The sequence below is a fragment of the Dipodomys ordii genome, unplaced genomic scaffold (genome assembly GCF_000151885.1).
Source record: "Dipodomys ordii isolate 6190 unplaced genomic scaffold, Dord_2.0 Scaffold15, whole genome shotgun sequence".
Classification (NCBI taxonomy): domain Eukaryota; kingdom Metazoa; phylum Chordata; class Mammalia; order Rodentia; family Heteromyidae; genus Dipodomys; species Dipodomys ordii.
Window position 1 is genome coordinate 14,369,815 of NW_012267231.1, and position 14,105 is coordinate 14,383,919.

General features: G+C 37.9%; 1 protein-coding gene across 5 annotated transcripts in view; it reads right to left on the bottom strand.

Annotated features, from left to right (window-relative positions):
* The window catches only part of Myo9a (myosin IXA), a 159,077-nt gene that overhangs the window by 38,771 nt on the left and 106,201 nt on the right, over nucleotides 1–14,105 (bottom strand). For 3 of the 5 annotated variants that reach the window (XM_013012069.1, XM_013012070.1, XM_013012066.1), the window contains 4 exons: nucleotides 12,081–12,177; nucleotides 11,381–11,596; nucleotides 2,144–2,256; nucleotides 640–782 (listed from right to left, as the gene is read on the bottom strand). In XM_013012069.1, the coding sequence (XP_012867523.1) occupies nucleotides 640–782; nucleotides 2,144–2,256; nucleotides 11,381–11,596; nucleotides 12,081–12,177 (569 nt within the window). The remainder of the gene's footprint in view (nucleotides 1–639; nucleotides 783–2,143; nucleotides 2,257–11,380; nucleotides 11,597–12,080; nucleotides 12,178–14,105) is intronic. The other 2 variants (XM_013012068.1, XM_013012071.1) reach the window with 2 other exon arrangements.

Consider the following 14,105-nt stretch of genomic DNA (forward strand, 5'->3'; position numbering starts at 1 on the left):
ATTTTGTTTGCCCTGGTGTTCTTATAGATAAATTAGAATTAATAATGATACCCAAGAGAAACTTGTCAGAATAAAATGAGTTAATCCATACTGATATGCTTAGCACAATACTACATGTAGAAAGTACTCAAAGTTGATGCTCTGAATTACTGCTAATAACAAATACGATTTAAACCAATGATGGCTACTTTTCACAGTTTTGAAGATGTCTTAAGATTCATAATCATTCTTTTTTATCAGTAGTGGGACTTGAACTCAGGGTCTGGGCACTGCCCCTGAGCTTTTCTTGCGCAAGCACTCTACCACTTGAGCCACAGTGTAACTTCTGGCTTTTTCTGTATCTGTGGTACTGAGGAATTGAACCCAGGGCTTCATGCATGTTAGGCAAGCACTCTTCCACTAAGCCACATTCCCAGACCTAACAATCATTCTGGAAGGGGCTCAATGCTCTATTGCGTTATGCAACAGAACTTTGGAACATAAAGTTACAGTGTAGTGTCACTTATTAACTAAGGAAGCTTTTAACAATCCTGGTCCCTTATCTCATTAAAAAGTCCAACAGGATTATGGTTATGAATGACAAAGAAATAACCAACTTTCAAAAGAGTAAACAAACTACCACACTTAGTCTATTTTTACCATCTGGAAACTGATGAGTTGGAATCACATCTGAGCTGGCAAAGAGTGCTGCAACCTCTGATTGGGTGGCAGGTTTTACTCTAGTCGTCTTTTTCTCTCCTTGTTTTCCTTTGGCCCAGAATCTCATCTTAGCTCTCTGAGGTCTTAAAAAAAAAAAAAAAAAAAGATAAAATCAGCATGTCCCAGCAACACTTAAGTATTATCTGAAGGTTTATATACTGTTCATGCATAGTAATCTACTTAACCATTGCATTTAAATTTAATCATAGTTAGCTTTTAGTTCTACATTTAAACCCTCACAGGGAAGGTGGTTCCTATTTTTTTCTTTCTTTTCTTTGTGTGTAGGGAGGGTGGATGTTAGGAGTTTGGATTGAACCCCTGACCCCTGCAAATGCTAGGCAAGTACTCTCCCACTGAGCCAGCTCCTCATCTTGAATACAGAAGGATAAAAACATAAACCAGAGAAGTTAAATGATTTGCTAAAACAAAACATGTACAAAGCAGTAGAACTAGAGGATTCCAACTCAGGCTAACTCCCAAACTAGTGTCTCCTTGATCTTATCTCCCATGCAGCTTGGATTTAACACATAACAAAGAAAACACTGTTAAAGAAGAGCCTGTTAACTATTATCCATTCTAAGAACCATGACTTTCTTTCATTAATTTCCAGTCTTTATGGATAAGCATGTCAATTTTTACTTCCTATAATCATCTAAAATCTTTCTTTTTTTTAGCAGTACTAAGTTCAAGCCCAGTACCAGAACAAAACCATAAAACAAACAAACAAAAAAACCCAAAAAACAAAAAAAAATTCCTGAAAGTCTTTCTCTAAAAGTGCTTATATAATGTACATCAAAAAATTCTTATTTAAAAAATAACAGTTCCTACAAAATCTCTTAAAAACAGAAATTACTTTCTGAACGTCTTTCTCTACAACACTGGGTCAGAATAGAACCCAAGACAAAGCTCAAACATATTCTACTCTCTTTTTTATTTAATACATTTTTTATTGTGAAAATACCATACAGAGGAGTTACCATTACATGGGCAAGGTAATGAGTACATTTCTTTTTTTTTAATTATGAAAATACTGTACAGAGGGGTTACAATTACATGGGCAAGGTAATGAGTACATTTCTTTTTTTTTAATTATGAAAATACTGTACAGAGGGGTTACAATTACATGGGCAAGATCTACTCTCTTCTTCATATTTTAGTTCTCTTCTTTTACAACAAAGTCCACAAGTCATATGACTTAGAGATGTCCCAGAAATCATATTGCTATATTCAGAGGGTAATATACCTTGCCGTATATACCCTGAACTATTATGTGTCTATATTATGTGTGTGTGTATGTATGTGTGTATCTGGGCATGTGCGTAAAACTAATAACTATTTCTTGACAAATCAGCAAATGAACTTAATTTCAAAGTTCAGTATTTAACTTCAGCCCATTTTTAAACAATGCTGTATTACCCCCATTAATTCTATGCATACTTCATACCTTATATCTGAATCAGAAGCCTTCTGTCTCACTGCCAATTTTGTAATCTCTCCTTGAGACAAAGTTTTATGAAGCTTTGCTTGTTCATCAACTGAAGAATATCGCTGTGATGTCTGTAATAATTACAACAGATTTTTAAAACCAAATAACTACATGATAGCACTATAATTAAAACTGAGCTTCAGATGTAATAACTATAGATGTTAAAATATAAAAAATAAGCCAGGCACTTATACCTGCAATCCTAGTTACTCAGAAGGCTGAAATCTAACATTTTCATTTTGAAGATCGTGCAGGCAGAAAAAAAAACCCAAGACTCTTATCTACATTAACTAGCAAAAAAGCCAGAAATGGAGGTTTGGCTCAAGTGGTAAATTACCAACCTTGAGAAAAAAAGCTAAAAAGTCTAAGCAAAAGCACGAAGCTCTGAGTTTGAGTCCCAGTACTGGGATCAAAACCTTAAATAAAAATTAAAAATGCATTCATGTTCTATTTAGAGATTAGCTGAAATAATAGAAACTAAATAAAACTCTGCTATCTCTTTAATGTAATGAGAAGGACAGGTAATTTGGGTCAATGAGGATGCTGGATAGGACCCACCTAGTTCATATTCTGACAATGTAACAAAAATCACAGGTGGAAAGGGAAGAAAATGGTCACACAAAAAGACCCGGGATAGAATAATCCTGGAACAATCAAGGGTTGTCTTTCATATTTCTTCTGATGTATGCCAAAAGGTACTAATTCTTTTTATGAATTAACTTACAGATTTTTTTTATTATACCCAGTTAAGGTTACTATTAGAGTCTTATTATATCCAGTCAAGGTTTTTAAAAAGGTACAAAAAACCAAAGGACTAAAGAATAAAGGTCACTAACATTACTAATGTTCTAAACTATATACAATTTACAAAACTTGAATTGAAAATCTCATTTTTTAATTTTTAAAAATTGTGTGTGTGTGTGTGTGTGTGTGTGTGTGTGTGTGTGTATGTGCACGTGCACTGGTAAAGACCAACAGCAGATTAGACAGAAGAAAAGACTAATGAAATGATGAATCTTTGAGCTAGCAGAACCATGTTTCCTCCCCAAACTAGGATTTCTTATTTCCTCTTCTAACCAGCTCAGAATTGTTTTCAGGGGTCATGTGGCTAGATCTAGCATACTCAGATAATGTCCCTTAGTCCCTTATAAATCAGCTGGTTTGGAACTTTAGTTACATCTAGAAATCCCCTTTACAACAGAATCTTGATCAATACAGTGGAAATCCCCTTTACAACAGAATCTTGATCAATACAGTGAAGTAAAGCCAGGAATCTATGGAGCCATCACATAATTCTATGCAAAGAGATAAAGAGATTCGAACATTAGACAAAGTGGCTTGCACTGATTTAAAATAACTGCCAGAAAGAGAAGATTCACCCTAAGTGTAAAAGCCTGAAGAGAACCAACAGTATCTCTGAGCTCTTAGTAATTAATCTTCTATGGTAAGAGTTAATCTGATTAAGTGTAGAAATTTCAACAAAAATATTTGATGTGAGCATTTAAAATATTTAGCCATGGGGTAAACATAAACACAAAGGTAAGCCAGGCACCAGTGGCTCACACCTGTAATCCTATCTACTCAGGAGGCTGAGATCTGAGGATCACTGTTCAAAGCCAGCCTGGGAAGAAAAGTCTGTGAAACTCTTTAACTCCAATAAACCACCAAAAAACTGGAAGTGGTGCTGTGGCTCAAGTGGTAGAGCACTAGCCTGGAGCTAAAGAGCTCAGGGACAGTGCCCAGGCCCAGAGTTCAAGCCCCACTACCAACCAAACACACAGACACACAGACAGACAGACAGACAGACAGACAGACACACACACACACACACACACACACACACACACACACACGCAGATACAAACATAAAAGGTAGAAATTATAGTAAAAGAAAATGTAGGAAATGGCACTGTGCTGCTACCCTTGAGCAAAAGAGCTCAAGGACAAACCCCAGGCCTCGAGTTCAAGCCCAATAAATACATGCCCCCGCCCCCAATAAAACTAAAAGCTCTAACTGTGTGCTGATGGCTCATACCTGTAATCCTAGCCACTCAAGAGTTAAGATATAGAATCATGGTTCAAAAGCCAGCAGCCTGAATAGAAAAATCCGTGAGAATCTTCTATCCAATTAACTGCCAAAACACCACACTAGCCTTGAGCACAAAAGCTCAGAACAATGCCTGGGTTCTCAGTTCAAGGCCCAGGATGGATGGACGGATGGACACACACACACACACACACACACACACACACACACACACACACACACACACACACACACACACACACACATGCACACACGCACGCAACACACACACACACCCTAAATGTCCTGACAATTAGCTGGGCACCACTGGCTCATGCCTGTAATCCTAGCTACCCAGGAGGCTAAGATCTGAGGATCAAGGTTCAAAGCCAGCCCAGGCAGGAAAAGTCAGTGAGACTCTTTTCTCCAATAAACCACCAGAAAACCGGAGGTAGCACTGTGGCTCTAGTGGCAGATCACTGGCCTTGAGCTGAAGAGCCAAGGGACAGCGCCCAGGCCCAGAGTTCAAGCCCTAAATAAATAAATAACAGATTAAAAATTAAAAACTCAGAATCGGAAGGGAAAAGAGAAAGATTCACTGACAATCTGTTACACAATATGAATTAGCCTATTACTCATGAAATACTGACTAATCAGCTTGGTTTTGATGGCTCACATCTTTAATTCTAGATACTCAGAAGGCAGAGATATGGAAGATCTTAGTTCAAAATGTCTGCAAGACTTCATCGCCAAAATAACCAGCAAAAAGTATGAGGCATGGTTCAAGTGGTAGAGGACCTTCCTGGCAAGCAAGCCAAGGAAGAATACAGGTCTCAAATTCAAGTCCTAGTACCTCAAAAAACAAAACAAAACAAAACAAAAACCACCAAAAGACTGATGGGCAATCCCAGACAATCAGCCTTGAGAGGCTGAAGCAGAGTTTGAAGTTACTTGACCTAAATAAGGAGATGCTCTCTCAACAACTAGAACAAAAAAACAAAGAAAAAAAAAAGCACCAAAAACTTTAACTAGAAAAAAAGGCAACAAAAGAAAATCTTGGCTAAACATAAATTTTTAAGTACCTTTAAAAAAGTACCAAAGGTAGCTAATAAAACAAAAATACATGGCTTCCTAAATACGAAAAGAATTTTTTAAAACAGCAAAGAAAACATACAATGAAATTAATGTATCATACAATAATTATGTAAAATAAAGATGTAACTGAACTTTCCAGTTATATCAATAAGTATGTTTAACTTATCTATGAAAAGAAAATAACTTTTATTTAATTCAAAGTAGGACCCAAATATACTATGCAAAAACCACACACTCAAATCAAAGGGATCTAGAAAGACTAAAAAGCATAAGCAAAAACATTCTAGGCAAGTGGAAACAGCAGTCAAACTGGAAAAAGAAGCATTAAGTGTAACAAACACAACTAACAGCATTAGACATAACCCATCATTCTCAGCATGGGACTCCTCAGTATACAAGAACCTGGAAAGCTACAGAAGACCCCATGATGCACAGGTAGAGTTTATGGATGTATACTCTGAACAGATTATACTTTATCAAATGCATGTGGTCCACTCATAAAAACTGACCAATATTAGCTAATGAAGAAAATACCAGCAAATTCTACCAAATACAAATACATATATAACTAGGAATTAACAAATACACTTAAGTACTTTTTCTCTAAAACCTAAAAACTCTTCTTACTAAACAAGTCAGGTAGAAAAGAAAGTTGAACTAAATATAAGATTTTGTATGAAAAAGAAAACTACATACTATGGTATACAATCTATGGGATACATAGGAAGCAATGATCAGAGGGGGAAAAAATCAGGGACTTATAGAAATCGATATGATAAAACTAAAACAAATGAATTAAATTTTTTGGGGGAGGGGGGTCGGTCATGGGGCTTGAACTCTGGGCCTGGGCGCTGTCCCTCAGCAATTCAGCTCAAGGCAAGCGCTCTACCACTTGAGCTACAGCGCCACTTCCGGTTTTCTGGTGGTTTATTGTAAATAGGAGTCTCACTGTCTCTCCTGCCCAGGCTGGCTTTGAACCTCGATCCTCAGATCTCAGCCTCCTGAGTAGCTAGGATTACAGGCGTGAGCCACCAGCGCCCGGCTGAATTAAATTTCCAACTTAAAATCTAGAAAAGTAAAAAAGTAAACCAAAGAAAGCACAAGGAAATAAATAATTAACATAAAGGCAGGAACCAATGAATGAAAAAAAATGCAAAAAATAGGTATAATAAAGCAAAAGCCATTAACAGATAAATGACTAATGTTAAAAAACTTAAATCTGGAGCTGGGTACCGGTGGCTCATGCCTGTAATCCTAGTTACTCAGGAGGCTGAGATCTGAGGATCATGGTTCAAAGCCAGCCCGGGCAGGAAAGTCTGTGAGACTTTTTTTTTTATTTTGGGGTCCAGTCGTGGGGCCTGCACTCTGGGCCTGGGCGCTATCCCTCAGCTCTTCAGCTCAAGGCTAGCGCTCTACCACTTGAGCCACAGCGCCACTTCCAGCTTTCTTTTTGCTTATGTGGTGCTGAGGAATCAAACCCAGGGCCTCATGCATGCAAGGCAAGCGCTCTACCACTGAGCCACCTTCCCAGCCCCTCTGTGAGACTTTTATCTCCAATTAACCACCAGAAAACTAGAATTGGTGCTGTGGCTCAAGTGGTAGAGCACTAGTTTTGAGCTGAAGAGCTGAGGCTCAGAGTTCAAGCCCCATAACCAAAAAAAAATTTTTTTGAATCTAGAATGTACCACAAAGGTTTATGGGGTGAAGGACCCTCCTTCTAGAGGGGAGGCTTTCGAAGATAAACAGATTATGAAGGTTCTGACCTTATCAATGGGTGTATTCCTCATCTGATTCTATTATAGGTATAAGGTGGTGGAAATTTTAAGTGGTAGGACATCATTGTTGGACATAGGTCCTAGGAGACATGCCCCAAGAAGGTATCTCTTTCCCTCCTGAAACTTAATGGCCACAATGAGGTGACTGCTTCACTACAGAAATCATGAGCCAAAATAAATGTTTCCTCCTCTGTTATCTCAGTTTTTTGTTACAGTGATGGAAAGCTGACTAACACAGCTATGTAACTTAATGTTAAATGCAAATCTCCAAAATAAGAAATGACAGGAAGGAAATAATCACTGAAATAGAGAAAACTTAAAGACGCTAAGAAACTATTTTCCAGGGATGAATCTGATCAAGATGCACTGTACACAAATTGGGATATGTTAAATTGTACTCGTACAACCATTTGTAAATTCAAAAAGTAAAAAAAAAACCACCAATTTTCCAGACTTCCATGCAAATAATTAGAAAAGGTAGATGAAATAATTTCATAAGAAAAAATGACTTAACAAAATGGATTCCATTAGATAAAATGCTTATGAAGATCAATTTTCCTACAAGAAATGGAAGAATTATGCCACAACAGCGCACCATTCCACAATGACTTGAGAGGGGAAGCCTATCAAATCTTCAAAGAACTTAAGAGTCACAGTCCTATAAACAATCCCTGAATTTTCTTTTTTGGGGGGGTGATGCATATAGAAATCCAAGTTGTATAATCAACATTATACCAGCTACTGTCTTAGGGCTCCTAATAGCCAATAAAATACCCAGTAGTTCCCATCAGGCAAAACCTGCCTCAAAGTCATTGTGAGCCCAGGCTCCCACAACATCCAAATATTCTTCTCTAACTTCCCCACTAAGATGGGTTTTTCCCTTACTGTGGGGCAAGATAGATAATAAGTTATACTTCAGTTAACATGTTTTTCTGGCATCTAGTGGAGTAGACACTGGAAAAACAGCAAACTCAACACAGATGAGGATTGGTTTTACAATGCTGGAGAGTCTTCTGCACAGAATATGGCTTTTGGTCTGGGTAATGATGGAAAAAACTATACAGATAAAAGTTATGTTTCTTATCCTAATTTTTTATAAAGCAGTAGATATGGTTTTACTAACCCACTTATTATTATCTAAAAGACTGAAAGTAAAAAGTTATATGGAAGTCATTAAATATTGCTTAGCATAGGCATTATGTCATTCTTGGTGAATGTCAACACAGTAGTGTTGACACCACATAAAAGAGTATTTAAATAGCAGGGTTGGAAGTAGGAAGCTAACATTGAAATTCTGCAGGAAGGAAACTACTACTCTTACTTTCCCTCCCTCACAGCAAGTAACAAATGATTATTAATTATCTAACTCAAGATGTAATGTTTATCTTAAATCCCATGTACATTACTTCTCGACTATAAAGGTCAGAAGGTCATTTTTGCTAAGATTTAATAACTCACTTCTTGGTAAATGTCAGTCAGGACAGAATTACTCTATCCAGAAAAAAAAAAATCAATTCTTAACAATCTGTTTTTTAAAATTCAAGTTTATTTAAAAAAAAAAACACCTCTATTTTGAGAATGCAATAGATTCCCCTTAAAAACAGCAACAAGATGACCTCAAAATATCAGGTAATGTTAGGACATAGCATATTTTCAAGATAAACACATTTAAAAATTGTTCCTTCCCTCCCTAAACCCACCCACCGACCACTATTAGCATATTCTAGAAAGCAAAGCTTCTTCATGCAAGTGTCTACTAGAAACCAGCACACCACCACCTGTTCCTAGAAATAGCTGGTGATGAAAGAGAAAGGCAGTGAGGAAGCTGAGGGGTGACTAACACTGTGCGGGGGGAGCTGCTCTACAACTACTGGCATGCAGTGACGGTCAAGCAGGTGACAGAGGCTAGAACACCGAAAGGAGCCCAACGCTCCAAGCAGAAAGCCCAACATCTGGTTCATCTCACCAAGATTTCCTAATACCAAATATTCTACCACCAAAGGACTGAGGGTTGTTACAAAAGAAACTCTCAGGAACAAAACAGCAGTTATAAATGCTAAGTTTCTCATGAGCAATAAATCTATGTACATGAGATAAATCTGTATTTTCAATAAAATTCATTTATTCCCTTACAAAGATTCATGTCTAGTTATCATATTGAAAAAAGTATTTTATTATTTGTAATTCAAATAAGGGCACCTTCACAATAGTTATTTAAGCCCATAAATTAACAGGTAATGATTAACAGGTAACCCTACATTTTGGCGTAGGTTAAGACTTGTTTCATTAAGAAAAATGTCCTTTTTCATTTGTTTTCATTTTCCCTCTCATGGAACATAAGTATTATCACTTAAAAACTGGGTTAACCTTCCACAGAAAATAAATACAATGAGAATATGTTGGAAATTATAAATTTTAACTTAACTGGTACTTCAATATAATTCAAAGAGTTGGGGCTGGGAAGGTGGCTCAGTGGTAGAGTGCTTGCCTTGCAGGCCTGAGGCCCTGGGTTTGATTCCTCAGCACCATATAAGCAAAAAGAAAAAAGCCGGAAGTGGCACTGTGGCTCAAGTGGTAGAGCGCTCGCCTTGAGCTGAAGAGCTGAGGGACAGCGCCCAGGCCCAGAGTTCAGGCCCATGACTGGACCCCCCCAAAAAAAAATAAATAAATAAAAACAAAGAGTTTAAAACAGCCAAACTAAACTATCTAATAACTCAAAGATTATTATAACTTTTTTCCATAATGAACAGACACTTAAGTGACTGGAGAGCCAATTTGCAGATATCCACAAAAATAAAGCATGCCTTTAAGCGATGCTTAGTTCATAAGACATATTTGGTTCCTATATTGTATATTTTTAGAACAATTCTGAAACAAAATTCTTTACCCTAATATATCTACTTGTGACTCATACTTATCAAACCACATGTGTATCTAATTTCAGCTGAGATGATGATAAAGTTATGTTCTTAGCCAAAAATAATACAGCTTTCTTCAACTAAAATTAAAAAAAATGCCAATTTATAATTTGTGACTAATACAAATTCACAATATATATAGTCTGCTCTTTGGCTGGGTTGGCACAAGCAAACAAGTTGTGCTCAGTGTATGTGTGGTGGCATGTGTAGTTGCAGACTGATGCTGGACCCTTGCTCATGCAGGCAAGTACTCTGCTTCTGAGCTAAATACCAAATCCTTGATTTGGGGGATTTTGTTTTTTTGAGACAGGCTTTCTCTATGTGGCCTAAGCTAAGTTTGAATTTGCCTCCTGATGGCTGGAGTTACATGTGTGTACCACCACATCTGGCTAAAATTTTTTAAATTCATATTTATTTTTTGTCACTAAAAAGTAAGAGAAGATGTATCAAGTTTAAAGGTAAAATTTTTTTAAACATTTCAGCTAAAAATCTACTGACTTAACAGCTATCTTATTACATATACTAGGGATCATTAAACCAAGTCAAATATAGTTCATTGTCTGTGTTTTTATTAAAACAGTCATGCTCATTTGTTTATTTATTGCCTATGGCTGCATCTAAACTATGGTGGTCAAACAAAGTAGCTACAACACAGAATATATGATCTACAATATGATATAGAATATATGATCTAACATGACCTATGGCCTTAAGAACCCCTTCTTAGAACTTTTTTGTTTAATTTTCTTTTTTGGTACTAGGGAGTCAAACCTGGGCTGTTATAACTGCTAGACAAGCACCTTGACATGAAATTACACCCCAGCCCCATTTTTTTTAAATTGGGCTTGAACTCTGAGTGCCTGGGCACTGTCCCTCAGCTCTTCAGCTCAAGGGTAGCGCTCTACCACTTGAGCCACAGAGCCACTTCCAGTTTTCTGATGGTTTATTGGAGATAAAGAGTCTTTCGGTCTTTCTTGCCCAGGCTGGCTTTGAACCGCAATCCTTAGATCTCAGCCTCATGAGTATTCTTCTCCACTGCTACATATATATATACGCTTTACTGAAGTTTGAACTCGGGGCCTCACATTTACTAAAATAAGCCATATTCCCAGCCCTTCCTTAGTCCTGTTAAGATACAATTTCCATAATTTCTACATCAGTGATAATTTCAGTGCCTTAATTTTGCCTAATTTGATATACACTGACAAAATGCCCTTTACTCAAATCCTACAAGACTTAGCTTTATTTGCTGTGTTCACTGAGGTTTCCTATGTACAAACCTTTATAGGGAGAGAAGCTGTGAAGGTTAGCTTTAGATTAGCAAAGAGTATTCCCGTCAAGATTTACTTGCTGTTTATTTCCCTTATTGCTTTAAAATTACCATTTCGGAGTCACTGTGAGAGGCCTGACCCAGGCTGGATGCAGGCCCTAGCTCAGAGTGAGAAGCTTGGTCAAGGGAGAGAAGGGGCTCAATAATGTCATCGTAATCATCTTCCTCTGTATCCCCCTCCCCATCGGCAAAAGTACCTCTAGTCAAGAAATCGGAGCGCGTCCGCGCCATTCGAGCTTTCTTTTTATGGGCCGGTCTGGCAACCTGCTTGACCAAATGATAAAACAAATAACACAACAATGTTTTGGGGTTTTTTTTGTTGTTGTTATTTTGGGAGATGATGCCAATGAAAGAGGGCTCGTGAATTTCCTAAAACTCCCTCCACCCCACCATACCCTTTTCTGCTGGTAGAAGTAACAGGTATGACCTAAAGGAACCTATATGTACATCACTGTGGACCAAGAAAGCTACATCTACACTGTTCTTCTCCACGGCCCTAAGGAGTCACATCAAAGTCACCTGAACAAGCTTCCTCCTTTCCTTAGCAACTTTGGTAAACACAATCTGATTTTTTAGGCACCATTCTTTGCCTGAACTATGTATTCCTAATTATAGCAGGTATACCTCATTCTTTCTCTAAAAACATTTAGGAGTAAATAGGCTGATGAACTTATCTACCTTTAAGAATAACTTCCAAAATAATGTACATCTACTTCATGTAGAAGATATATAAACAAATGTCAGTACTTACCTCTCGCTGGCCCGGCCCTGCGAATTTAGGTTTCCAGGCTGGTTCATCTTGTTTACTGACTTGAGGATTTCCACTGTGTAACGATTCCTTGTCCACACTTTAAATAAAGCAATAGTATTACATTTAAGTTCCTATCAGACCTCATGGAAGTAGTCCTAAATAATAATATGAATTACACTCTGCAAAGTCAAAGAATTCTAGCAAATTCTTTAAGTAATTCCAGATCTTAGTCAACTCCCAAAAGAATAAGTCAGATGTCTTTTACTTACTCCATAATACTATTATTAAGAATCCATATGTAGGGGCTGGGAAGGTGGCTCAGTGGTAGAGCGCTTGCCTTGCATGCCCAAGGCCCTAGGTTCGATTCCTCAGCACCACATAAGCAAAAAGAAAAAAGCCAGAAGTGGCACTGTGGCTCAAGTGGTAGAGCGCTCGCCTTGAGCTGAAGAGCTGAGGGACAGCGCCCAGGCCCAAAGTTCAGGCCCCATGACCGGACCCAAAAAAAAAAAAAAAGAATCCATATGTATAAATGAATTCTTAGAAACCCTGGCTGATAATCACTAGGTAAATTCTACTACAGTGCTATATGTGTAAGAATAATAGCAGCACAATTAGTTCAAGAGTATAGCGAAGTCAGTGATAAGAAAGGACAAATACTGCATCAAATTCCCTACTCTTAGAAATGAATACTAGTCTTATGAGGGGCCTTTTCACTTAAAATACATAAGTGATGAGAACTTCATTGCTCTGAGATGGCTCAAGAACAACTTCCTCTTTCTGAAATCTTCTGTAACTTTCACCAATTGTTTTAGTTTAAACATGAAGATATAGCTTTAAACTATACAGAAAAACAATACAAGCAGGATAAAAAATTGTTATTAGGCTAAGCCATAGAGATGTTATAGTATTAATTTAGGAAAACATAATTTTTAGTTACCATATGGGATGACTGTTTCATCATTATAATATGTGGAGAAATATATATCAGGAACTGATGTAAATCTGAATACAATCCAATTACCTATGTTAACTCGATACCAGGAAGCTTAAAGCTCATCAACAACATAGTATTAAGCTCTCTTCCATGGGACTATAAATTCCTTGGAGATCTTCTATTACATAGCATAGTATATTGGGGGGGGGGGTCAGTCATGGGCCCTGAACTCTGGGCTTGGGTGCTGTCCCTGAGCTCTTCAGCTCAAGGCTAGCACTCTACACTTGAGCCACAGCACCACTTCTGGCTTTTTCTGCTTTTGTGGTGCTAAGGAATTGAACCCAGGGCTTCATGCATGCAAGGCAAGCACTCTCCCACTGAGCCACCTTCCCAACCCATACATAGCATTGTATTGCTTGTAAGTACACACTAAAAATACCAGGTGGTAGGTTAATCGATCTTCCATTTAAAAGCCTTTCACTTAACTTTTTGTTGTTGTTATTGGTTGTGGGGCTTGAAATCAGGGCTTGGGTACTATCCCTGAGTATGCTCAAAGCTAGTGTTCTACCACTTGAGCCATAATGCCATTTCCAGTTTTCTGGTGATTAACTGGAGATTAAGAGTTTCACAGACTTTCCTGCCCTGGCTAACTTCAAACTCCAATCCTCAGGTCTCAGCCTCCTGAGTAGCTATGATTACAGGCATGTACCACCAGCACCCTGCTCTTTAACTTAACTTTTATAAATGAAATCTAGAGTCATAAGGGGCTACTTTGTCCTTTGCCCTGTGCAATAATAAACAAACCCATTAAACAGATGGCAATCATCCCCAGGTAAAGGCCTCTCCAGGATATTCCTTTTAACCAGTGATAGTCAAGCCGAAAAATCCTAGTTTGTCCTAAAGGATTCCCTTTTAGCCATTAAAATTTCCTTTGCCACAGCTGACCTGCTGGTCTTTCTCCAAAAACAAAGACAACTAGTAGGAGATATGCCAACCAAGCTTTTTTTTTTTTGGGGGGGGGGGGAATCCGGTCGTGGGGCCTGAACTCTGGGCCTGGGCGCTGTCCCTCAGCTCTTCAGCTCAAGGCTAGC